Here is a 26052-nt window from a genome sequence, read left to right as displayed (position 1 = left end):
ATGTGTGTAGCCGTGATATCAACCACCTTTAATTCTAAAATGGTCTCTATTTTTGAAATCTGCACCAACAAGAACCGCCAAAATTGACGTCATTTTTGTAATTGGAACCCCGAGGAACCTCGGAGATGACACCCATATCGATTTTTAAGAAAAAATAATGTCCGCCATCTTGGATTTCAAAATAGACGTCATTTTCGTAATCGGAATCCTGAGGAACCTCGGATATGACACCCATATCGACTTTTAAGAAAAAATAATTTCCGCCATCTTGGATTTCAAAATGAACGTCATTTTCGTAATCGGATCCCCGAGGAACCTCTGAGATGACACCCATATCGATTTTTAAGAAAAATTAATGTCCGCCATCTTGGATTTCAAAATAGACGTCATTTTCGTAATCGGAATCCTGAGGAACCTCGGATATGACACCCATATCGACTTAAGAAAAAACAATTTCCGCCATCTTGGATTTCAAAATGAACGTCATTTTCGTAATCGGATCCCCGAGGAACCTCGGAGATGACACCCATATCGATTTTTAAGAAAAAATAATGTTCGCCATCTTGGATTGCAAAATGGACGTCATTTTCGTAATCGGAACCTCGAAGAACCTCGGAGATGACACCCATACCGATTTTTAAGAAAAATGAATGTCCGCCATCTTGGGTTCCATAATGGATGTCATTTTCGTAATCGGCACCCTGAGGACTTTCAAAAATAATGAAAACATCAAATACTACATGATACATATAAATTAATAAATAAATATTATAGGACATTATTACACAAATTGACTAAGTCCCACAGTAAGCTCAATAAGGCTACATATACATACAGAAGCAAGAAACAATTTCTTGCTTTTTAAAGTCTTAAACTACTCATAATTTCTTAAAATAAGTTATAAAACATGTCCGCCATTTTGAATTTGAAAATTGATATCATAATTATGATATATTTTTGTTTACACTGAGACAAATAATTAGCACATGTCGTATGAAATATTTTAATTGTGTGTGTTTTTTTTATTTATTTTTATACTACGTCGGTGGCAAACAAGCATACGGCCTGCCTGATGGTAAGCAGTATCCGTAGCCTATGTACGCCTGCAACTCCAGAGGAGTTACATGCGCGTTGCAAACCCTAACACCCTCCCACCCCTCGTTGAGCTCTGGCAACCTTACTCACCGGCAGGAACACAACACTATGAGTAGGGTCTAGTGTTATTTGGCTGCGATTTTCTGTAAGGTGGAGGTACTTCCCCAGTTGGGTTCTGCTCTAGATCTGGAATGACATCCGCTGTGCTGTGCCCTACCACACAGAGCCAGATGACATTTACAATGCCCATACCTCTCTTATAATGCCTGTGCTAAAAATGTGATTGCGAACTACCTGCAATAACTATACAGTACCTGGGCGACCGAGCTTTGCTCGGTTATAATATAACTAACTATTTATTGTAATATGGTGGTGTATAGGTGATAATCTTAACTACATTCTTTTACTAAATTAAACTTGGCTAAAACAATAAAAATTAAAAAATTATATATAAAATTGAACATATAAAAAAAAACAAAAGTTAGTCACCAGGCGAGATTCGAACCCGTAACACTCGTTTAGCAGTCCGCGTCTTAACCCGCTGGACCAGACGGACAGTGGCCGGCAACACGAAATTAGCGACCATATTCTGCGTCGAAAGAAAAACGCATGAAAACTCGAAAACACGCGTTTTCCCAAACATAAGACTAATCTAGATCGATTGTTTACCCCCAAAAACCCCCATATACCAAATTTCAGCAAAATCGTTAGAGCCGTTTCCGAGATCCCGGAAATATATATATACAAGAATTGCTCGTTTAAAGGTATAAGATAATTAGGCATTAAAACACTCGTGTGATCTTTTTAAGAAACTCACTTCGTTCGTTTCCTAAGCCCACACTCGTGTATTTTAATGCATTTTATTATGTAGCAGTAACATAAACTACTAATATATGTTGAAAGTAAGTACAGGCGGCTAACACAATGGTAACAAAAGACAAAAGTTTTGAAAATGTAATCATCATCGTCACTTGGCTGTACATTTGAGGGCCTATCGCGAACCACGTTCGACGTGTTACCTCTCTGTCGCACTTGTAAATTCGTATGTAAGTATGACAGGGAGGCAACACGTCGAACGTGGTTCGCGGTAAGCCCTCTGATGCCACCTCCATTAGTCTTTTGTACGCCGGTATAGCCTTCGACTCAATGTATAATCTACACTTTTTATGGAAACCTAGTTCCTCCTTCCCGTAGAAATATTTAACTTTCCCATCACCAAGAAAGATTATTTGCTCGCAGTTATTAACTGCTCAATTCCTCGTTTTTTCTCTGTTACTAAGTCAGTACAGTACAGTACACATATCAAACATTTTTCACTCATTTTGAAGTCATAATAACTTTTATTCTATAATTAAATTCATGTAATGTCCGCATCTAATTTATGTGCACGATAAACAAACAAATGAATGATTTGAAAGAAAAGACAAACAGCGCTTGCGAAGCTGAGCGGGGGGCGCGGGCGGGGCGAGGTATCTATCGCTCACTAGGTCGGCTACGATAGGCTCCCGCGCGCCGAGCCGACATGTTGACGGACCAGCGCGGCGTGGTTATGAATTTCGCGCCTTTTTAAGTTGATTTTACTATTACAATGCAAGCTACACACAGATATTTCTACTTTTCCATAAAATGGCTGCATATATTATTTTATAGTAATAGACTTATCTCTACGGACTTTAATTCAATATTAGATCTTACAGGACAAAAAACGCATATTAATTGTAAAGCACATATCCTATTCTTCTAATTTTTTGCCTTGCCTATTAACTTAAGAATTAAGATATGATATTGTGGATTTTTCAAACTTTAATTCAATATTGACAAAATAATAAGCTGATTTGAGTTTGACAAAGTAGCACGTTGATTTTTTTTCTAAAAATTTGATAGCATAAAGCCTCATACATATTATAAAAGACGATGCTTAAATTTTGTACTTTAATTCAATATTCAAAATTCATCAATAAAAATACATAAATACCTTATTTATATCTAACGCTCGTTCTAAATTTTCTTCATATATTACAAATATGCTTAAAAATATGTCCCATACCAGATAAACATCACTTTTCACTCTTTAGAATTATCGAAACTTATAGGGCAAAAATCCGGTCCCACTATTGGTCTATGTATTTAGATCTAGAATCTGATTGATGGCGATGAGCCGATGACAATACGCAGACGTGGGCAGTGACGCGTGTCCGCGACCGCCTTGCAATAATTATGTGTCGTAGTCCAGAACCCCTAGTGTAAATTTATTCGATAGCGTGACGTAACGTACATACGCGTTTGCGTTAAGTCTAATTTTGTATGGGATGAAACAGCACGCCAAGCGGGACGTTTTGGAAACTCAAAATCCCATACAAAATGAAACTTAACGCACACGCGTACGTCACGTCTCGCTATCGAATATATTTACACTAGGGGTCAGTACTAGGGGTAGGGCTTCGATGTAGATATATATGCGGCAATTTTAGACATAGGTCAAAAATAAAAAAAACAAAAAAGTTAAAAATCTTTAAAAAATTGTTATAGTTATTATTTTACAAATTGCTTTATTTTACGTTTGATATGAGGATATGACAAGACGTTTGGAGTGTGTTTTGGAAAAAATCACTGAGCCACATCTCACCTGGAGGAGCCCAAAGTTGGCATGTTTCGAAAATGTTTTTGAGATTTTTGAAAAACGAGTGGCTAAAAGGTAAGAGTGTTGTATATTTCTAGAATCGTCTCATAATGCTCTTTCATTTGATACCCCACACGATAGGTTTTGAAAAAAAAATTATCAAATCCCATACAAAAATTTGATGACGTCATTACTCCCCCCTGAGGGGGGACTGGAAAAATTTAATGTTTTGGTCTAAAGTACCTGTGTACCGAAAATCGTCGATGTAGATATGTATGCGGCAAAGTAGCTTTTTTCCGTTGTAGCACATGCACATAGATGTGCTATACCTCGTACGGACGTGAGGGACAGAACACACTCAATGCTACAAAATTAAAAACACGTTTTAACATTCCATACAACATAGCAAAAAACAACCTACTTAATTTGGCCGGGTTATTTGTTGCGGCGGGGAATAAAAAAATGAGACTGACAATGACAAACAATAATAGCGCTTTCTCTGGTACTCCTATTGAAAGATACATAACACTATCCCGTTCGGTCAATTCCCCCCACCGATCATGCCTGAACCAGTTATACTAGATTCATGCTAAAAGCTAAATAAAAATAAAAACATTTCATAAAAATGTGCATATCCAATGACTGGCCAGAACTACCAGTCTCACCGGGCTGATTATCCAAGATGAATACTAGTTCCTACCGGATTCAGCAAGGCCACGACCGAGTCGTTCTCCTGTCTTCGACGACACAGCTAGCTGACCATAGACAAATCTTATTCCAAGGTAATAAAGTCGAGAAACGTTTATGTAATACGGTACCATCAAAATTGATGCGACAATTGCCCTGTTATAAGTTTGGTTGGGAATTGGGATTGGAGGCTGCGAACAACGTATGATTTATTTTGTTTGTTTGCTGGTCTGAGCCCAAAGGTGTCTTCCTACTAGACATGGCGAAGCTAATTTGGCTTTAGCTTTAATTCACGAGCTGTAGAAACATCTTCAACTTTTAGAAAATTAGACAAACCAGAAATCACTTTCTATATAATTTACGCCCCGCCACATGTTTAATGTTTTTGAAAATTTCTCGGAATTCTAACAAGAATAGCAGTGGATAGTGCCTCATGAAACATTTTATAACATTCCTGAGGATTAGGGAATGCTGCCGGTACTGAGTTTGAATGGCGAGAACCGGGAATTGCCGGTTCCGGTACTATTTGCATAGAAAACCAGTACCGGGAGCACTCCCTATAAAATAAAGTCCCCCGCCGCGTCTGTCTGTCTGTATATTCGCGATAAACGCAAAAACTCCTGAACGGATTTTCGTGCGGTTTTCACCGATCAATAGAGTGATTCTTAAGGAAGGTTTAGGTGTATAATTTGTTAAGGTTTACCTGAGCAAAGCCGGGACGAGTCGATAGTTAGTAATAAGTAGTAATAAACATTGACGACCAGTTTGGCCTAGTGGGTAGTGACCCCGCCTACGAAGCCGATGGTTCCGGGTTCAAATCCTGGTAAGGGCATTTATTCGTGTGATGAGCATGGATATTTGTTCCTGAGTCATGGGTGTTTTCTATGTATTTAAGTATTTGTAAATATTTATATATTATATATATCGTTGTCTAAGTACCCTCAACACAAGCCTTATTGAGCTTACTGTGGGACTTAGTTAATTTGTGTAATAATGTCCTATAATATTTATATTTATTTATATTTATAAACAGAGGTAGTTTTAATACATGTGTTTGGCGCACATACAACGGTCTGCTGTTTAACTGAAATGTTCCATTGCCAATAAAGTTGGACCAAACAGCCCGATCTATTAGGTCCATTGCAGGAGCGTGCCAAAACAAACAATACATTATTGTAACAAAGATTTAGGTAAAGTACCTATGTCTAATTTGTTGGGCTAGACAGAGCAAACAAGGAAATTTATTGCGCAAACAGTGTTACTTGTAATTTCCGAAATAATCGGATATAGCAAGCAAATTAAGGACACTCCACCTGCATAGTTCCAAATTACATCAAATATAATATATAAGTATAATACTTATTTGTATGTATTAACGGCTCCTTAATAGTCGGTAGTGATCCTGCCTAACGAAGCGGGAGGACCTGAGTTCGAATCCCGGTAAGGGCATTTATACAGGATGTTTATTTAGTCACCTGCAATAATTTACGGGTCGAATATATATAGGTCATACTGAGCAACTTTTACTATGGGACCAACCCCGAAATAAACTCCGAGCATAAACTCGCAGCAACAATTGACACTGAACAAAATTTATGTTGATTGATAGAAATGAATTAAATGCCCGTTCGATTGTTTCCATTACTACTAAAAAAAGATCAAACGAACAAGAACTAGATTTTATGGTTGTTTTTATAGATCATTGTTTACACACAGAGGATTTAGATGGACGTGTTTTCGCAGCGCAAGTACGATAATTATAATTAGGGCAACCATTAACGGTTTAATTATCTAGAAAATCTTAACTAGGACAAGTGCAAAGTGAAGTAGGACCAAGAGAGATATACTTACGTATAATCAGAATAGCTACTATAAGATCTAAATGCGGTTTAAGTTCTCGTATCGAAACGCAGATCCGCCTACGCGGAAAGTACCTATTTGGAAAAAAAATACTCGCGTCACACGAGAGGTTATTTGTAAATAGATTAAAAATAATCTAGGGATAGTATTGTATAAATGGAGTAAGTACAATTGTAATTGCCATATTCATGACAGGACATGATATACGTGTATATCAGAGTATATCATCGTATGCAATACCCAGTGCGAGCGATGACCATATGGCACTCTGCGTACATCGCGATGTATCTGCTACGCAGAGAACCGCATATTACGCATCTGGTGTGGCCTGAGGGCCTATCGTGAAAATGTATAGGGGAAATTTCGTTACCTGCCAACATTCTTGCATATTCGACCGATAGAGAACTCTATGAGTGAACACTATGAGTAGGGTCTAGTGTTATTTGGCTGCGGTTTTCTGTAAGGTGGAGGTACTTCCGCAATTCGGCTCTGCTCTAGATCTGGAATGACATCCGCTGTGCTGTGCCCTACTACACAAAGCGAGATGACATTCACAATGCCCATGCCTCTCTTTTGGACGTAATTTAAGGACTAAGGACGTACCCGGGTATATAAACCTCAGAGAACTGAATATTCCGGTGATGACTTGATGAGCTTACCTAGACATGGCCTATTTTATTGCAATTACTAACACCCATTAATGGCACGGCATAGTTTAAACTGGAGACGCAGTACAACGAAGACATAAAAACAATAGCCCCCATCAAACACCCACGCGGTCGAAATTACCCAATCGAGGGCAGCTTACAGCGTCGTAAAGCGAATTGGCTATGTCTTCATTTGGTCGCCCATTACTGGGGTGACATTATGATTGTTTGGCCGATGTCGCACGGACGAACTAGTAAACAAATTAAATGAAACAATTTGTGTCGAAGTCTGGTCAAAAGTCCCACTTAGTCGCTTATCATAAAGACGAGATTTGCTTGTATCTTTATACGAATAACCTGTCAAAGTGTCCTTATGGCAAGCGACAAAGTGGGACTTTTTACTTGGAAACGACACATTTAAGCATTGATCGTTAGCTTAGCTCTTAACAAGACGAGCTACAAACGGGAGGTCGCAAGTTCGATCCATCACTTTTCGGCGAAGGAAAACATCTGGACATCATGTTCTCTCTGGGTTAGAAGGTCAAATAGTCCAATGGCAAAATTAGGTTACCACAGCAGACCTCAAGCTCCTTTGGGATGGAACCAGGAAAGTGCTAAGATCAGGACAAACTTTAATTAACTACTATGTCCGTCCGAAGTTTCGGTTTCGGCATAAAAAACATGTTTCGGTTGGAGGTTCGGTTTCGGTGCAAGAACTGCCGAAACTGAAACTGAAACCCAAACTTCGGTCGGTTTAGTGTATTGAAACTTGATTGATTATGATCTCTTAATTAAACTCAGAATATATTTTATATAACGTTTTTTACTAAACATATACTTTCTATCTTTTTCGCGGATTATAGATATGTCATTCTTCACACGCCTAAAAAGAACGGCACATTATCATTTTATTTAACAATGTTAATATGTCTGTAAAAGTTTCGGTTTTGGCAAAAAAACATGTGTTTCGGTCGGAGACTATTGACAAACTATATTGTATTTAAGCATTTAAAAAATATTCAGATTGGTTTGGAGTCCTTTGCCAGTGGTCTACTTAAAATCCACAAAATTCTAATTACACAATTTGTTATTAATTTAGGCCAGTTGTATATGCCAGATGGACTGATATTGACTAAGATTTACTAATTATTGTATAAAAGCTAAAATTTTACAATTAATTGCAAGTGCATTGCCTCTTTTTAAGATAGGAGTACACTCTTTCCTTGAAGTGTTGCTGGTCCTACAATTTTTTATTTTACTTTTTATCAGGTGAGGTGAGAAAATAGTACATGTTATTTTTTTGTCTTGTTTAATTGAACATGAGTGGATTTTACATCTTTGAAATAAGGTTTATTGTCAATTAACAGTTATGTGAAATGGCATTACTATGAATGAAAATGTTTATTTTCTGTGATAGGGTTCAGCCGATTGTTCTTTTTGCAAACTGAATCAACATTGCAATGTGGACTTAGACTTAGTGTAAATATGTAAAATGAATGACATTTTGTTAGTTTGTAGTAGTAAAACACTTTATTGCACAAAACAAGTATATAACACAGAGCAAATACAGTAAATTTGTAGGCAAACTTATCCCCATAAGGGATCTCTATCAGCTAACCTTTCAGCAACTGAGAGAGATAAATATGAAATGGCTTTTTAATTTTTCAATGGTAGTCAAACTAGACATTTAATAAGATTTTTTTATGTTTAAAATTAGTTAATTTAATATTTTTAATAAGATTGTTTATTATTTAATAGAAGTCAAACTAGACATTTTATACATGCTTTTTTATTAATTAGAAACTGGTTTGGCTTTTAGTGCTCCATGTTTAGTTGTTAATCAGGTTTTGCTGCCTTTGTTTAAATGTTTTTAAGTCAATAAAGTTAAGAAAAATAATAAATAATAGTATGTAAAATGTGTTGGTGGTAAAATTTGTCTATAGGACCACAGTTTGTCTGAAAACTACTCGCTGTTGATAAAGTTCATAGGTCTTAGGTGTTTCATAAATAAAAAAACAAGCTATTCCAATACATCCAATTGGATTCTTATATAACAAGTTGTACTCACCAGGACTTCATGGTGCGTGCGGTTTCCCTTGTGCACCCACTGCACGTTCTGCGGCGCCAGAGTCAGCAGCCCGCCGCACGGGATCGTCACGTTCGTACCCTTGTCCACCGCCACCTCGCGCAGCGCCAGCTCCTCGCTCGCCGCTCCACGAGACACTTCACAAAACACACTCGTAAAATTAACAACAAGAATTATAATACCTTACTGTTCATGCCTAACATAATTTGAATATTTACCTTCTATTCCGAGACAGAACAGAGGAAACAGTATGCGTTCGAGAAACATTCTACTGTGCCTACATCTATGTACCTAGTAAAAACAAAATTTCAGGCTCTACCTATGGGAACGTAAAAAATATTTTTTGTACTATCTAATTATTTACATCACACAGAATTTAATTAAACGACGGAAGGCGAAAAAATAGGAAACTAATCTCACAACAAACGTCCTCACTTCATTGATGAAAGTCATAGACTAAAAAATAAATAATCTCAAGGCATAGACAATTTTTGTTTGACAGTTTGTATTTTTTAATTCAGTGCCATCTAGTGTGTATTTCAGGCATGTGCATTTTATCACTGCTTTTGTGTCACAGAAATTTTATTTATTGTATGAAATCTTATTTCACAAAAGATAAATCAAGTAATACATAAATTTGAAGATTATTTTGAATTATCATCGAAGTAAAATAATTTTTGATACCTGGTGACAACTGTCAAAATTGTAGTCCGTGGTTTGACAGCGCATAGACAAAAATATAGATTTTCTACGGATATGGCCGCATATCGGCAATACAACTGCAATGTTTTGTATAATCATTTTTTAAAATGTATAAAGTGTTTTTTTATTATAGTGACTGACTAGCAGATTGTGTATAGTGCTGTGATATTTGTAATGGATATAGAAGAGAGCGAAATAAGAGATGCAATCGAGATGGTAGAGACTCTCCAGTCCATGATCGACGTTGCAGCTGAAAGACTCGAGGGTCTGAGGACGCAATGCTCCACGAGTGCGGGGCTGACGCAGCAGGAGATCCGGACGTTGGAGGTAAGGCTCGGCGGCCCGAGACCGCAGGGACCGGGCGTCTGCCCTTGAAAGTATTAAGGGGACCCGGGATTCAAGGACGTCGTTGCTCTCAAGGCCTCAAGCGTATAGTTCAATGCCGACGTAGAAAGCGGCCTTGTTGCGTATTCCCGGCCACCTTGAGCGTATCCCTGACCTGTTTATGTAGCACAATACACCATAGCTTATGCAAACATTGAATTTCTGATAAACAATCACATAAAATACTTTTCATATATTTTATTGAATGCAGATTGCAGATTAGTGTCTCCAAATTGTGAGATATGTTTGATTAACTGGGAAATGTGTGACCTACCTCTGTTGCTGATAAGATTATGAACATTACATCTCACAGGTGTGATAACTGATATCATTGGTGGTGTTACATGACTTCACATTTTGGAAATACCTGTATACTGTTTGGTCTAATTGTGAACACAAAAAGGATGACTTAGGAGTATATTAAGTTACTTCAGATACAATTTTAGTCTCTATTATGTAGGATTTTATTTTGATAATAAGTAAGTCAGTAATAATAAGTTGGTAAGATATTAAAATATTCTTAGAAATAAAAATATTTTCTTTACCACTCAATGTGTTATATTTTCAGATAACTAAATCTAAAAGAGTTTCATGTAAGAACTATGATAAGTTTTAGAATGCCTGTAATTCAAACTGATAGTACAGTTTAAAACAATATTGTTGTGTATCTACCATCTTATGTATACCATGTTTATAACAATAAACTATTTCATTCATTCATGGAATTGTAGTTAATAGTTAAGTTATTTGAAAGAGATAATAAAATATATTTTATACAAATATGTGAGATAGAAATGACAAATGATGTATGTGGCTTTCCATTAGAGAAAGGTCCTTATGCACATGGATCATAAGGACCCTTTAGACAAGGAACTCCACATAATGTATAGTATAAACATAAAAAATAAGCAGGTTTTCATCATTTAAAATACAATATTGTTCTACTTTTCTGCATTACACAATAAAAAAAAAATCTCATTTGGTAATCCTCAGGGTAAATGTATTTATAGCTTATAGTATATTAGGAAATTTCTAATTCGAATCAGTTTCTGCCCGTGACTTCATCTGTATGAAATTATGGTAATGAGTAATAAAAACTACCCTATCTGCTTCCCCCGGCCTCAAACTATCTCCAACCCAAATTTATTTTTGTTTCAGTGATTTAACCATTAGGAACAGACAGACAGAGTTACTTTGCCATTTATAATATTAGTAGCAATTTTCCATATTACAGACTTCCAATTATAATATTAGTAGAAATATTCCATATTACAAACTTCCATTTATAATATTAGTACAGATTTTCCATATTACAGACTTCCATTTATAATATTATAGTATAATAGTGTAGGAAGTTATCATACTACAAACTTTCGTTGAAAATTTCCTATTAGGCCCATGACTGTAACAAATTTCTAGTCTGTATTATATACTAAGCCCAAATAAAAGTAACCCCAGTTATTTTTGAAGTAACCACACTAATATAAACTGGTTGCATTCAATGCTAATGCAGCTCCATTTGAAATTCACTCCAGTTATGTCACCAAACAATGGATAACAGAGTTATTCCATTTCCTGTCCATATTGTGTGGAATAATTTTGCACAATAATAATTTATAATATTTCAAGGGCTAGCCAGCCAGTGAACTGGGGGGGGGGGGGGGGGGCAAGTTGATATCGCCGGAGGCCTGGGGGGGGGAGCAGACCTCGCAGGGGGCAATATGTTATCCCTAATATCCTGGACTCGAATGGCCTCCTAGCCTAGTTGGTAATGACCCTGCTTATGAAGCAGGAGATCCTGTGTTTGAATTCTGTTAAGGGTATTCACTTGTGCTTATCACAAATTTCTGTTCCTGACTTTTGTATGAGTTCTAAGTTTAAGTATTTATTTACATATATCAACAAGATGGGAGGACAAACTTAAACTAACAGTGGGTCCGTAATAGAGGAGAGTGGTCCATGATAGACTACAGTGGAAAGAGCTACAAGAGTCCTTTGCCAAACTGCACACTGAATTGAGAATATACTCTAGTATTTTACTCAAGATAAAAGTGCTTATAGATAAATGGATTTGTACCAAGACCAACGCCCACACTGCTAACTGTCCATCGGTTGACCTTATTAGAAAAGGCACCGGTCCACCGATGGAGTGTTGCTGTTTGTACATATCATTGTCTAGGACCCATAACACAAGCCTTATTGATCAAACAGATTCAATGATGTATGTAGTCATCAAGTTTTTGGAATCAGCTTGATGAATACTAAGTAGATGAATGATGAAATAAAAGTACAGGCAGAAATTAAAAAACATATTTACACATTTAGCAAAACTCAAAAGCAGAAAGCAAAGAGAATGTGCAAATAAAATTTAGTATGATGTAAATAGCTTTCTCTGAGATGCATTGAAGCAGGGAGGAATGGAAGTTATGTTCTGCTTGAGAGAGTTGAGAGCATTATGTGTTGCTGCTTTCTAATGTTTTTAATTCATGAGATGTAATTACCAACATTTCAACTGTGCCTAATGGCCAATGCCGGATTTAGAGGTCTGGAGGCCTTGGGCAATAAAGGAGTGGAGGCCCCCTGGCCCCAAATTTTTTCCAAATAAAATGGTAAATTTACCGAATTCTCTATTGTGGGGGGCCCCTCTTTGTGGAGGCCAGGGGCAGTAGCCCCGGTTGCCCTCCCCTAAATCCGGCCCTGCTAATGGCTACATGAAAATATTTATGACAATAACAAATAGTACTCAAATGAGCATTAGCTACAATGGAAACAATAATTAGAAAGAGTAAAGTGATGTATGCAGTTGTGTTGTAATATTTAATATTATACCAGAATTAGTTAAGCATTCTCGAGCGACTACAGCACGGGTCACCAAATGACGAACCGCGGTCCAGATCCGCACCGTAGACTTATTTAATACGGACCTTAAGTAAACAGTAACTTATATTACTGAGTACGTAATTTAATAAAATGTATCCCGTGCTTTGTCTTTGCTACCGTCAATTCGACAACAGACGAGCGTAGTAACGTGCGAGAGAGAAATGCAGTTCGCGCAGTACGAATTCGCTTATTAAAATCAAGTAGAAACGGACTGCAATGGTCATTTCATTTTAAAAATCGGTCCCCTGAAGAAACTAATTGGTGATCCCGGGCTATGAGGTTCTTCAAAAAAGGAGTGTATTAAAGGTTGGTCCAGATTTTTAAAGGGTACCCTTGTAGTTGCAGACATCCACAGACTACGGTAACTGCTTACTATCAGGCCGGTTGTATGCTTGTTAGCCACCGACGTGGTATAAATAAAACCTAAAAAAAAATCTCGGAAAAGTTCATACTCACTGGCCGCATGCCCAGGAAGCGTAGGGATGGACGTATATGGCGATGCGTTGGGCAGACAGAATAACGTCAGAGTCAGAGACAAACACCACATTAGAGGCTAGCATACACTTGGCCCAAGATAGAGCGGCTTGGAGAGAACTGGTGAAGAGTGTAATTAATTATACGATTTTATTTCATTAAAAGAAATTATACAAATTATGTAGGTATAAAGTTATTCAGACCCCATAGTTACACGTCCCTACTAATATTATAAATACGGAAGTAACTCTGTCTGCTACTCTTCACTCTGAAACCCCTGAACCAATTTAGATGGTATGGAATGGAGATTTTTTCAGTCATATATTCTAATTTTTAATCACTGAAGATAATTCCAAACCTCATTTTACCTCCGGGGTCTCCAGGGACTCTTGTTTTTCCATAATTACATCTCATTTTATATGTTTGTTGTCTTCAGGGCAAGCTGCTGAAGCACTTCGCGAAACAGTTGAAGATCAAGGAGCGCTTTGAAGAAATCCTGCCGCAGTTGAACGATATACCTTGCTTGCGGCAATGGCTACGAGTGGTCGGGCTCAGCGAACAAGCCATACAGGTTAACATCGATATTGTAGACCGAGAACCAGATTTAGTACTGGCAAACACTTCAGTCTTTGCAATCTTTATGACTCAAAAACTTAATTTCTTTTAACTGATGAAGTTTTGCGTCAGCTGAAGAAACTTGAGTCCTTTCTAGAGAAGATTCTCAAAAATTGCAAAACAAGACAAATTGCATTATCTTTAAAAAATATTCATCTGTAGATAGTAACAGTTTTCATTACTCTTATTTAAATAGTAGTACCTACAATTTATGACTTGATATATAATATTAGGACTTCAACAAGACTCCAATAGGATTCAGCTTACAAGTCAAAAAACTCCTAAAGTTAAAGGCAGATTCTTGTAAAACAGAGTCAAGTTCTTATAAATGTTAACTGTATATTATAATGGTTAATAGTGAATATATGTCTTTTATAAAATTTATTTATATATTATAAACACATTCGCAAACTGTATAACATTTTTCAGTCTGGAATTGAGGGAAGTGTTGATTGTTAACTTTAAAGAAGTGTCTATCTTTTTCTTCTTCATATCATTTTAGTGTATTAATTGAATCACTAAGTTTTTAGATGATAACGACTCCATTTTCCTCTCTGTTCAGATTACCACCGCATGTCCATACACTAGTGATAACTAATATTAAACAATAATTGTTCACAGCAAATATGTCTCCGAGTGTCAACCCTGGATTCGCTCCGAGACCGATCCGATTCCGAACTACGCGCCTGGCTCGTTTCCGTGCGAGAGGAGGAATGGAAACGTCTGTGTCGAGCTATGAACCGACTGAGGGCTTATTCCGGTATGTTCCTGCCTTATCATCTATTTGTATTTTGTATATTAACAGTGAGATGGGGGTTCCGAACTACGCGACTGTTTGGAGTTTAAGTGCGGGAGTAAGTCGTTTCCTTAAGTTATTACAAATTTGCGGAGCGTTAATTTTGGATTCGCTTCAAGACCGGTCGTATTCCGATTTAGGAGTAAGTCGGTGCGAAAGAAGGAATGGAAACGATTTATTATAACAAGAATTTTTATTTTTTTCCCCAGACGCATTAAATCGCGGCGAAGCGGAAGTGGAAATCCAACTTTACTGGGATTCTTGGGACCGGAACCGGCAAGAATGGGAACGAACGCGATTAGAGTGGGAGCGGAGCCAACAGTGGCGGGGGTCGCCGCGAGCCCGCATGAGGCAGCGCGGCTCCGTGCCCAGCGACCCCGACAACACGCCGCGCAAGGGTGAGTGTGGGAGCGAGACGAGACTAGAGTGGGAGCGGAGCCAACAGTGGCGGGGGTCGCCGCGAGCCCGCATGAGGCAGCGCGGCTCCGTGCCCAGCGACCCCGACAACACGCCGCGCAAGGGTTAGTGTGGGAGCGAGACGAGACTAGAGTGGGAGCGGAGCCAACAGTGGCGGGGGTCGCCGCGAGCCCGCATGAGGCAGCGCGGCTCCGTGCCCAGCGACCCCGACAACACGCCGCGCAAGGGTGAGTGTGGGAGCGAGACGAGACTAGAGTGGGAGCGGAGCCAACAGTGGCGGGGGTCGCCGCGAGCCCGCATGAGGCAGCGCGGCTCCGTGCCCAGCGACCCCGACAACACGCCGCGCAAGGGTGAGTGTGGGAGCGAGACGAGACTAGAGTGGGAGCGGAGCCAACAGTGGCGGGGGTCGCCGCGAGCCCGCATGAGGCAGCGCGGCTCCGTGCCCAGCGACCCCGACAACACGCCGCGCAAGGGTGAGTGTGGGAGCGAGACGAGACTAGAGTGGGAGCGGAGCCAACAGTGGCGGGGGTCGCCGCGAGCCCGCATGAGGCAGCGCGGCTCCGTGCCCAGCGACCCCGACAACACGCCGCGCAAGGGTGAGTGTGGGAGCGAGACGAGACTAGAGTGGGAGCGGAGCCAACAGTGGCGGGGGTCGCCGCGAGCCCGCATGAGGCAGCGCGGCTCCGTGCCCAGCGACCCCGACAACACGCCGCGCAAGGGTGAGTGTGGGAGCGAGACGAGACTAGAGTGGGAGCGGAGCCAACAGTGGCGGGGGTCGCCGCGAGCCCGCATGAGGCAGCGCGGCTCCGTGCCCAGCGACCCCGACAACACGCCGCGCAAGGGTAAGTGTGGGAGCGAGACGAGACTAGAGTGGGAGCGGAGCCAACAGTGGCGGGGGTCGCCGCGAGCCCGCATGAGGCAGCGCGGCTCCGTGCCCAGCGACCCCGACAACACGCCGCGCAAGGGTGAGTGTGGGAGCGAGACGAGACTAGAGTGGGAGCGGAGCCAACAGTGGCGGGGGTCGCCGCGAGCCCGCATGAGGCAGCGCGGCTCCGTGCCCAGCGACCCCGACAACACGCCGCGCAAGGGTGAGTGTGGGAGCGAGACGAGACTAGAGTGGGAGCGGAGCCAACAGTGGCGGGGGTCGCCGCGAGCCCGCATGAGGCAGCGCGGCTCCGTGCCCAGCGACCCCGACAACACGCCGCGCAAGGGTGAGTGTGGGAGCGAGACGAGACTAGAGTGGGAGCGGAGCCAACAGTGGCGGGGGTCGCCGCGAGCCCGCATGAGGCAGCGCGGCTCCGTGCCCAGCGACCCCGACAACACGCCGCGCAAGGGTGAGTGTTGGAGCGAGACGAGACTAGAGTGGGAGCGGAGCCAACAGTGGCGGGGGTCGCCGCGAGCCCGCATGAGGCAGCGCGGCTCCGTGCCCAGCGACCCCGACAACACGCCGCGCAAGGGTGAGTGTGGGAGCGAGACGAGACTAGAGTGGGAGCGGAGCCAACAGTGGCGGGGGTCGCCGCGAGCCCGCATGAGGCAGCGCGGCTCCGTGCCCAGCGACCCCGACAACACGCCGCGCAAGGGTGAGTGACCGTAGGACGCGACGAGAGGGTCAGTGACCCAACCACGTGCCACGAGCGTGTTTGCTACTATTACTATAGCGACTCCGACAACACGTGAGTGACCATAGCACGCATTACGAGAGTGCGTCACCACAGCACGCGGCGGGAAGGTGAGCGAGGATTTATTGCCGCAGTGACCCTCTGAGTATGCTTCACATTGACCCTGACAACGGCCCACTAATCACTTTAGTTTATTATTTTGTATAAAACGCTATTCGTTTTAGAGTATATTCGATCCAAATCATGTCAATTAGCAGAAAAAATAAATAGAAAAATCTTTGTTTCAGTCGGAAAATCGCCTAGGACACCTTTAAACAAACGAAAGGAAAATTCGCACCTACCAGCACCGACGAACCTCACCAAGTCGCGGTCGCACGAGAGTCAACTCGCCGTACGACCGGACGAAGTTGGACCGGACGTCAGGTACGATCATAGACTAAATTGAATTGAAAGTAAAAGTATTATTTGAGTTCAAGTTTGTCATTTGAGAACACTGCACCCTACATTTTGTGGTAATTGGGTTATCAAGGGTTGCTTGTTGACGGCCCGCCTGATGGTAAGCAGTCTCCGTAGCCTATACACGCTTGCAACTCCATAGGAATTACATGCGCGTTGCCGTTCGTTAAGTAAAAGTAAAAAAGCGTTATTCACTGTAGTCGTTATTTAAAATTGTCTGTTATAATAAGCCGTTGATAATTTGTTTCTGTCTGTTTTTTTGATATCTTTGTTCATTAAAAATAATACACTCCTTTTTTGGGCAGTCGTGTAAAAAAGGACAAAATTTAATAAAGGCTTGCAAAGTTTTATGAATAGGGTAAATCTGTAGTTAAGATTTGTTGCAACCTATTCATATGGCTTATTTTATATATGTTATTATTCCCTTCCGAGATTTTCCCGAGAGTCTACAGCAGTGGTGGGCAAAGTACGGCCCGCGGGCCAACACCGGCCCGCCGCCGGTCCTTCGAAATAATTAGTATATGGCTCGCGACATAACGGTTTCAAATCAAAATACATTTATTCTGCAGTTCCGGCCCTTCTCGGATTTATTTAAATTTTCTGAACCCCCATGAAGAAAGTTTACCCACCACTGGTCTACAGTATGGGGTTCTTAAAAAAGGAGTGTCTAGGTTTTTAAAGAGTCTGCAACGCGCAGGTAACACCTCTGGAGTTGCAGGCGTCTATAGGCTGCGGTGACTGCGTACCATCAGGGGATCGTATGCTTGATGGCCACCGTCGTGGTATAAAAAATGGAATATTTTGATGAACATAGTGATCGTTTTTAGCGACCCCTCCCTCGCGGAGGCCGCCCCCTCCCACCTGGAAGCTGTGGGCTCGCCGCCCGCCTCCCCCGCCGTGCCGCCCTCGCCGCGCGCGCGCCCGCCGCCGCCCGCGCCCGACCCGCCCCCGCACGAGCCCCCCGCCGCCGCCCGAGACGGCAGCCTCACCGTGAGTACTTGCCTCGAGCCCTCCTACAAGAACACACACAGAACACGCCTCCCCCAGCGTGCCGCCCGCGCCCGACCCGCCCCCGCACGAGCCCCCCGCCGCCGCCCGAGACGGCAGCCTCACCGTGAGTACTTGCCTCGAGCCCTCCTACAAGAACACACACAGAACACGCCTCCCCCCGCGTGCCGCCCGCGCCCGACCCGCCCCCGCACGAGCCCCCCGCCGCCGCCCGAGACGGCAGCCTCACCGTGAGTACTTGCCTCGAGCCCTCCTACAAGAACACACACAGAACACGCCTCCCCCAGCGTGCCGCCCGCGCCCGACCCGCCCCCGCACGACCCCCAACCGCCGCCCGAGACGGCAGCCTCACCGTGAGTACTTGCCTCGAGCCCTCCTACAAGAACACACACAGAACACGCCTCCCCCAGCGTGCCGCCCGCGCCCGACCCGCCCCCGCACGAGCCCCCAACCGCCGCCCGAGACGGCAGCCTCACCGTGAGTACTTGCCTCGAGCCCTCCTACAAGAACACACACAGAACACGCCTCCCCCAGCGTGCCGCCCGCGCCCGACCCCCGACTGATCGTCGTGGTTTTACAACCAAAACTTTACTCGAGGTGGGCGGAACGCCCGCTAGACGCTAACGCCGACCACCGTATGTTTGTTTTGACCTCTACTTTAGGTATTTAAATAAAAGTAAACGAACAATTTGTACATTTTCGGGTAGTTATAACATTTATTGGTTGCCAAATACAAAACCGCCTGGATCTGTGACTGAACGACCTGACTTAAACCTACATTATTTGATCATGTAATGTTTTCATTTACCCTCAATTGGCTTAGGGAGCCATTGAAGGATAGAATTTATTTACTTTTATTTAAATACCTATAGATACAGGGTATATGTATGGCAATCGGTGTCAGCGTCGATTAAGGGTCTCCCCAAACTAGTCGACGCCGTTTCGGCAAATCGCGTAAGGAAAAAGCTTTATGTCAACGCAATAAGAGCGAATAAGTCGTAAATCGGCTCGGCCCACGCGAAACGACTTCTTTCGACGGGAAAACGGCGTTTTGCCGTAAAGCTGTTCGCATTCGTACGACGCTGTTTGCAGCCTACCGCACACGTTCGCATTCATAAATCTCCTTATACCGCCGTACGGTGCCGGAAAGAGTTGAACGGCTCCGATCACGGCCGAGTACCTACGATAAGGACCGGTCAGAGCTGGCGGAAGCCGTTCAGCGTCTTCGACGGCCGAACATAGCTGACGACGGCCGAACAGAGCCGATGACGGCCGAAGTAGCTACTGATGCGTTTGTATTTGTTCATTTGAATTATTACCCACATTAATTTTGTGTTCTGTTTTTGAAGTGTTCGTCTTAGCAAATCCAATAAGAAGTCAAATTTTGTTGCGGTCATTCCATAATAATCGTAAAACATTTTTGGATCGAGTCTCAAACAAGGATATCATAAATTAAATTCACCTTCACTTAATCTATATCAATGCCGGATTGAGAGGTCTGGAGGCCTCGGACAATAAAGGTGTGGAGGCCCCCTGGCCCCAAATTTTTTCCAAATAAAATGGTAAATTTACCGAATTACAGTAGCCCCGGTTGCCCTCCCCTAAATCCGGGTGATCTATATTGCCACAAAGAATCAACCCACGGTCGCCTCCGCTTTTGCTGCTGTTCTAGCTCTTCCAACAAGTAGGCTACGATAAAAATGCTGGTAAGCCTTTTTTTCCATGCCCGTCTACATAAAATATCCATCATCACAGGTTATTATATAATATGTAACAATTACCAAGGAAAATAATCTTACAGGTCTGTTCAATTTCAAACTCAGGTTGTTACTAACAACCAGTCTCCAAAAATGAGATTTACGATTGTTCGTCGGACTCAACGGCTGTACGTGTGCTGTCTGACGTCTCGACGGCAGGACGGAGCACGGGAGAGCCGACCGTCGCTTTACAACTGTTGCGATAGCAAGTCGCAGGCGATCGGGCGTCTCTACGGCCGCAAGGAGGATGAGACTGCTAAACGCAGGTGTCCAACCGCGGAGACGGTCGATCGGCTAAATGCGAATAGTGTGGTGTAAATCACTCGGCGAAAGCCGACTCCGCGTCGACTGGTTTGGGGAGACCCTAAGGAGCCGAAAGTTACGACCTTTCGTGTTTTGTATCAATTCTGTCTTTCACATAACAACTGTTGATAGTTACATTAAGAACTTTTACTCCATGAACAAAAAACTTGCTTGCATCCAGATTTAATTTTATACATTTTAGGGCTCACAGACTTGCACATCACCGTAACAAAATCAACAAACAATAATATAAAATATACGTTATCTTCTTTCCCACAGGGTTCACTACCGTACAGCGTGATCGGCGCCACGCCTCGCTCCCCGCGCACCCCCGTAGGCCGCTGCATGGCGCACGACATCGCGCATCGATTCGCTAAGACTTTCAATATGATCGCGACGTGCGATTATTGTGACAAGCAGATGCTGTTCGGTTCGGGGCTGAAGTGTAAAGAGTGCAAGTTTAAATGTCACAGGTGAGTTTAGATCTTATTCCATCCATTTAAGGTTCACTATCACATGAAGAACATCATGCATCGATTCGCCATGACTTTTAACATGATCGCGATGTGCGATTATTGAGACAAACAGATGCTGTTCGGTTCGGGGATGAAGTGTAAAGAGTGCAAGTTTAAATGTCACAGGTAAGTGTAGACCTTATTCCATCCAACTAAGATTCACTATCGCGTGGCGCACGACATCGCGCACCGATTCGCCAAGTTTTTCAATATGATCGCCACATGCGACTATTGTGACAAACAGATGCTGTTCGGATCGGGGCTGAAGTGTAAAGAGTTTTTTAAATCTTATTTCATCAATTTAAGGTTCACTATCACTTTAAGAACGACTTTATGTACCGATTCGCCATGACTTTCGATTCGCGACGTGCGATTATTGAGACAAACAGATGCGGTTCGGTTCGGGGTTGAAGTGTGAGTGCAAGGGCAAATGTCACAGGTGAGTTTAGATCTTATTCCATCTATTTAAGGTTCACTATCACATAAAGAACGACATCACGGACCGATTCACCATGACTATTAATATGATCACGACGTGCGATTATTGAGACAAACAGATGCGGTTCGGTTCGGGGATGAAGTGTAAAAAGTGCAAGTTTAAATGTCACAGGTGAGTTTAGATCTTATTCCATCCATTTAAGGTTCACTATCACATGAAGAACATCATGCATCGATTCGGTATGACTTTTAATATGATCGCGACGTGCGATTTTTGTGACACGCAGATGCTGTTCGGTTCGGGGATGAAGTGTAGAGTGCAAGTTTAAATGTCACACGTGAGTTTAGATCTTATTCCATCCATTTAAGGTTCACTATCACATGAAGAACATCGTGCATCGATTCGCTATGACTTTTAATATTATCGACGTGCGATTATTGTGACAAGAAGGTGCTGTTCGGTTCCGGGCTGAAATCTAAGTAAAGTTCACTATTGTATTCAAATAAGGTTTAAAATCGTATGACATCTTTTATTTGTTGCGTCTCATCTAATGTCACTTGTTTGTTGCAGAGATTGCGAGCCTAAAGTACCTCCATCGTGCGGCCTACCCGTCGAGCTAGTCCACGCCTTTAGAGACAAAGTTAGCTTCAAAGAGAGTAAGTTCATCTTATTATATATTTGTACGGCAGTCTGTGGTGGACATAACTTAAATTCGCCTTAAACTCGGCCATCCTGACAACGTTGGCATGCCCATATACAATGTGTTTGTCCACGTATAGTGGAGCCGTTAACCATGTATAATATAATAATAATAAAGCCATTTATTCCATATTTCGCATATATACATCTAAATTTTGTTAGTTGGTTGTAGTAGAAAAAAAAAAGTACATAAATTAATTTGTTAGTCTTAATGCTAATGAAATATGGACCCCTTCTGGGTAAAGGCCTCCTCCATCCTCTTCCATGCCTCCCTGTCCTTGCCCAGCTTAATCCAGTCGGCTCCTGTCACTTGTGTGATATCATCAGCCCACCGCCTTATTGGTCGGCCAACATTTCTTTTTCCCATTGGTCCCTTCCAACGCGTGGTTTCTATGGTCCATCTTCTGTCCTTGAATCGTGAGATATGTCCAGCCCATCTCCACTTAAGTGAGAGCGCGTGCCTGAGAGCATCGGTGATTTTTGTTTTTTGTCTAATGCTTTCGCTCCTTACTTTTTGAATTCTTCTAATTTTTAATATACTTCTTTCCATTGCTGTTTGGCTGCATTTGATTTTCTGTTTTATTTCGTCTGTAAATGTCCAAGTTTGGCAGGCATACAATAGGCAAGGTAGTAGACATGTGTCAAATACAGTCTTTTTTAGGTGCAAACTGTAGTTTCCTTTTAGGATTTCTTTCAATGTCCTAAATTTCCTCCAAGTTGCGTTTATTCTTCTTGTTAATTCCTCTTCATTGCTAGACTTTTTAAATGACAGCTGTTTTCCCAAATATATGTAGTCATTGACATATTCTATGTTGTTTCCTTTTATCACAATGTGTCTTTTGCGATGGTTGGTCATAATCTTAGTTTTATTCATGTTCATTTCTAAACCAATTTTTGAGCTTTCGTAGTCGAGTGAGCTCATCATTTCCTCAAGGTCTTTACCAGTTTCAGCAATTATAGCTATGTCGTCAGCGAACCTGAGATGGTTCAGAAACCGTCCATTTATCCGCACTCCCTTATTTTTCCATTCTAATTTCTGAAAGATATTTTCGAGTACTGCGATAAAAAGCTTCGGAGATAGAGGGTCCCCCTGTCTGACTCCTCGTTCTATATTTATTTCATCTCCTAGTGTTTCCAGTCTAACTCTACTTTTACTGTGCGTGTAAATATATTTCAAAATGTTGATATATTTTTGGTTAATATTTGAATGTTGTAGTGCGTTCCACCCAAATATATTTGTGTGAAAATCCGGCCCTGTTTTTTACCTGCTCCTCGAGAAACATAACATTGCTTCCTTGGCGCTAGCTAGCCGTGCGCTCGCATTACCAGTGCAAGCGAGGTCTTCGAATACGTATCTTTGTTTCGGATCGCAGTGTCACAAGTTAAGCTGGTTTGAGAGCGTTTAGTCGCCTACCTTAGACGCACCAATAGAGATCAGACAGCTATTCTGTTAGAATTCTGTATTAGTTCATAATGAATCTTATTCCGTGCTCAATAGAGTAGTAATTCAATAAACGCTACCTATGCGGCTTGACCATTTTTTCATAGTGGCACGCGCCGTTGCCGTTTTTAAACAATAGATAAGACGATAATCCGTAGAAGCTCACGGCGAAAAATAGAAACTATACAATGTCATTTAGTCAGTAGACCGCCGGCGCGACTTGAATATTAACGTGACGACCACTTTGGCCTAGTGGGTAGTGACCCTGCCTACGAAGCCGATGGCCCCGGGTTCAAATCCTGGTAAGGGCATTTATTCGTGTGATGAGCATGGATATTTGTTCCTGAGTCATGGGTGTTTTCTATGTATTTAAGTATTTATAAATATTTATATATTATATATATCGTTGTCTAAGTACCCTCAACACAAGCCTTATTGAGCTTACTGTGGGACTTAGTCAATTTGTGTAATAATGTCCTATAATATAGTACATTACGATACAAGTGCGAAAAATAGGAAATTCGAAACGAGTGGCGATAAATTAAAACACGACCGAAGGGAGTGTTTTAAATCGACACGAGTTGCGAATTGCCTACTCGCACATGTATCGTACAACGTTTTACAGTACATATGGCCCTTTAAATGTTCGGCACAGTAACGTAATATGATAATTTTCGCACTAGTGCGATAAAGTAGCACCATATGTACTGTAATATATATTATATAACGTTTTGGTTGTAAATTTTTAATGTTAAATAATTGTATTAGTTCTGGAGTGTTAAATTTTTAATGTAATATAAATTGTCATGTTTGTGTACGATAGTGCAATAAATGAATATTGCATTTTACCACATAAATGATTGTACTTTTATACTGATAATTAAAGCAATTCGTGCAAAATGATTCCCTAATCATTCCAAAATCGCCAAACTGTAACCAGTTGGTTGGCGAATGAAGCGTGCAATTTACATTATCGAATCATGCACCTAAACATAACAAGTAACAGCTTAAAAAGTAACATGAAAAAGCTTCCTTATAGAAGATTTTTTTAAATATCTAAAAGGTATGTTTTTAGTCTCTTTTTAAGGACTGGCTTACTTAACCTAGGTTAAGGTAGACAGCCTAGGTACTAAATATTTATATAACCTTTTCCCGTAATAGTTGACTGCTGGCGGCTGTATTAACTTCCCCTCTCTTACCCTTCTAGTGTTGTATTTATTAAATGCGGTCAGTTTATACTCGTCTATATAATAGTTTTCTAAAGCAATCAATGAATGAATCTGTACTGGCGTGTTGAGTAATGTTGTCCTTTTGTGTTTTTTGATATAAATAGTGTTGTTATCAGCTCCATTCGGGCCTACTCCGCTGCTGCACCTGCTGGCGGCGGGCTCGGCCGGCTCGCCGGGCGCGTCGCGCGGCTCGCTGCTCGGCACCATACAGCGCTCGCACCGCCACAAGGAGAGGAGGCAGAAACACCCGGTAACTATATTCAACAAAAATCCGCAACCGAGGCTTTATCAGGTGAACACAAACTCACAATCGCCTACAGGCTTCATCACAAAACAATACACCGGTAAAATCTGCAACAGTTTTCGTCTACTTACTTACTCTAAAACTATACATTAAAAAATCCTACAAATAAAAAACACCCTCTAACTCACCGCCAGCAGGCAGAGTGCCCGGCCGCGTTTCCCCGATGAATGGCGATGCTAATTCTTTGGGCAAAATACAGACCAACCTTTTGGTCACCCGTGGCATTTACTTAAACGTGACGCCAAATCCTGATATAAATGCCGGGCGCTGGGCCCTCATGGCCCTAACGTTTCCACCCCGATAGGCTCAAATATGTAGCCACTGCCGAGCGTACTGTACTTGGGCCGGTTGCTATATTCGGCCGTTGAACCAGGGCTGAACCAGGACCAGGGCTAACTTAATACTATACTTGGCGCAAAACTAAGTGGCGAGTCAGGTCATAATGCCATCTCTTTCACTCTTGGTTGGTCTTAACAAGGGTAAAGAAGCTAGCATTATGATCTCAGTGGCCAGTTAGTTTTGCGGCAAGTATAGCCTATTCATCGCACCGAGCGCGGCCCCTGCTGCGAGTGCTACGACGGGCGCTACATGCGCTACTAGTGCTACGGATTAATCTGTGTAGTAAACTTCACACACACACAGCTCCGTTCGAGCCTCCTGCACCTAGTAATAGGTGTTCTGCAGAAGGAGAGGAGACAGAACAGAAACACCATAACATTGCTATTTCTTCGTCCACCATTTATATGAGAGTACATACACGACTGCATGCCTAATATTCAGTCGTTTGTTCACTTACTGCCCTACTAACCCAAAAATAAATATCTCAAAAGAAAATTCATTGCTAACTTGTACTTAGTTTCTATAGCTAAAAATTCCTTTTTAACATCATTTGTTATTGAAATAGCGCTATTTGGCTTAGGAGGGCAGAACTTTAATTACTAACCCCCCCTATTTCATAAACGTCTACTAAAGTTGACAAGCCGCTAATAATCGTTTGTCCCTTTCCATCATACCAATAC

The 26052-nt window shown here is 42.0% G+C and overlaps 2 protein-coding genes across 2 annotated transcripts in view; one reads left to right on the top strand and one right to left on the bottom strand.

Moving 5' to 3' along the window:
• The window catches only part of LOC133524609 (cell adhesion molecule DSCAML1), an 85503-nt gene extending 76046 nt beyond the window's left edge, over nt 1-9457 (bottom strand). The window contains exons 1-2 of the mRNA XM_061860740.1: nt 9214-9457; nt 8978-9132 (exon numbers count right to left, since the gene is read on the bottom strand). Coding sequence (XP_061716724.1) covers nt 8978-9132; nt 9214-9262 — 204 coding nt within the window. The 5' untranslated portion in view covers nt 9263-9457. The remainder of the gene's footprint in view (nt 1-8977; nt 9133-9213) is intronic.
• Nucleotides 9458-9719: 262 nt separating this feature from the next.
• The window catches only part of LOC133524580 (kinase suppressor of Ras 2-like), a 37034-nt gene continuing 20701 nt past the window's right edge, over nt 9720-26052 (top strand). The window contains exons 1-12 of the mRNA XM_061860662.1: nt 9720-10024; nt 13872-14006; nt 14672-14810; nt 15056-15367; nt 15434-16843; nt 17170-17305; nt 18166-18452; nt 18494-18823; nt 18865-18981; nt 20549-20879; nt 21931-22016; nt 24846-24979. Of these exons, the coding sequence (XP_061716646.1) occupies nt 9872-10024; nt 13872-14006; nt 14672-14810; nt 15056-15367; nt 15434-16843; nt 17170-17305; nt 18166-18452; nt 18494-18823; nt 18865-18981; nt 20549-20879; nt 21931-22016; nt 24846-24979 (3570 nt within the window). The 5' untranslated portion in view covers nt 9720-9871. The remainder of the gene's footprint in view (nt 10025-13871; nt 14007-14671; nt 14811-15055; nt 15368-15433; nt 16844-17169; nt 17306-18165; nt 18453-18493; nt 18824-18864; nt 18982-20548; nt 20880-21930; nt 22017-24845; nt 24980-26052) is intronic.

The sequence above is a fragment of the Cydia pomonella genome, chromosome 13, assembly GCF_033807575.1.
Source record: "Cydia pomonella isolate Wapato2018A chromosome 13, ilCydPomo1, whole genome shotgun sequence".
Taxonomy (NCBI): domain Eukaryota; kingdom Metazoa; phylum Arthropoda; class Insecta; order Lepidoptera; family Tortricidae; genus Cydia; species Cydia pomonella.
Note: the sequence above shows the minus strand (reverse complement) of the source record. Positions and strands in the feature narration are given on the sequence as shown.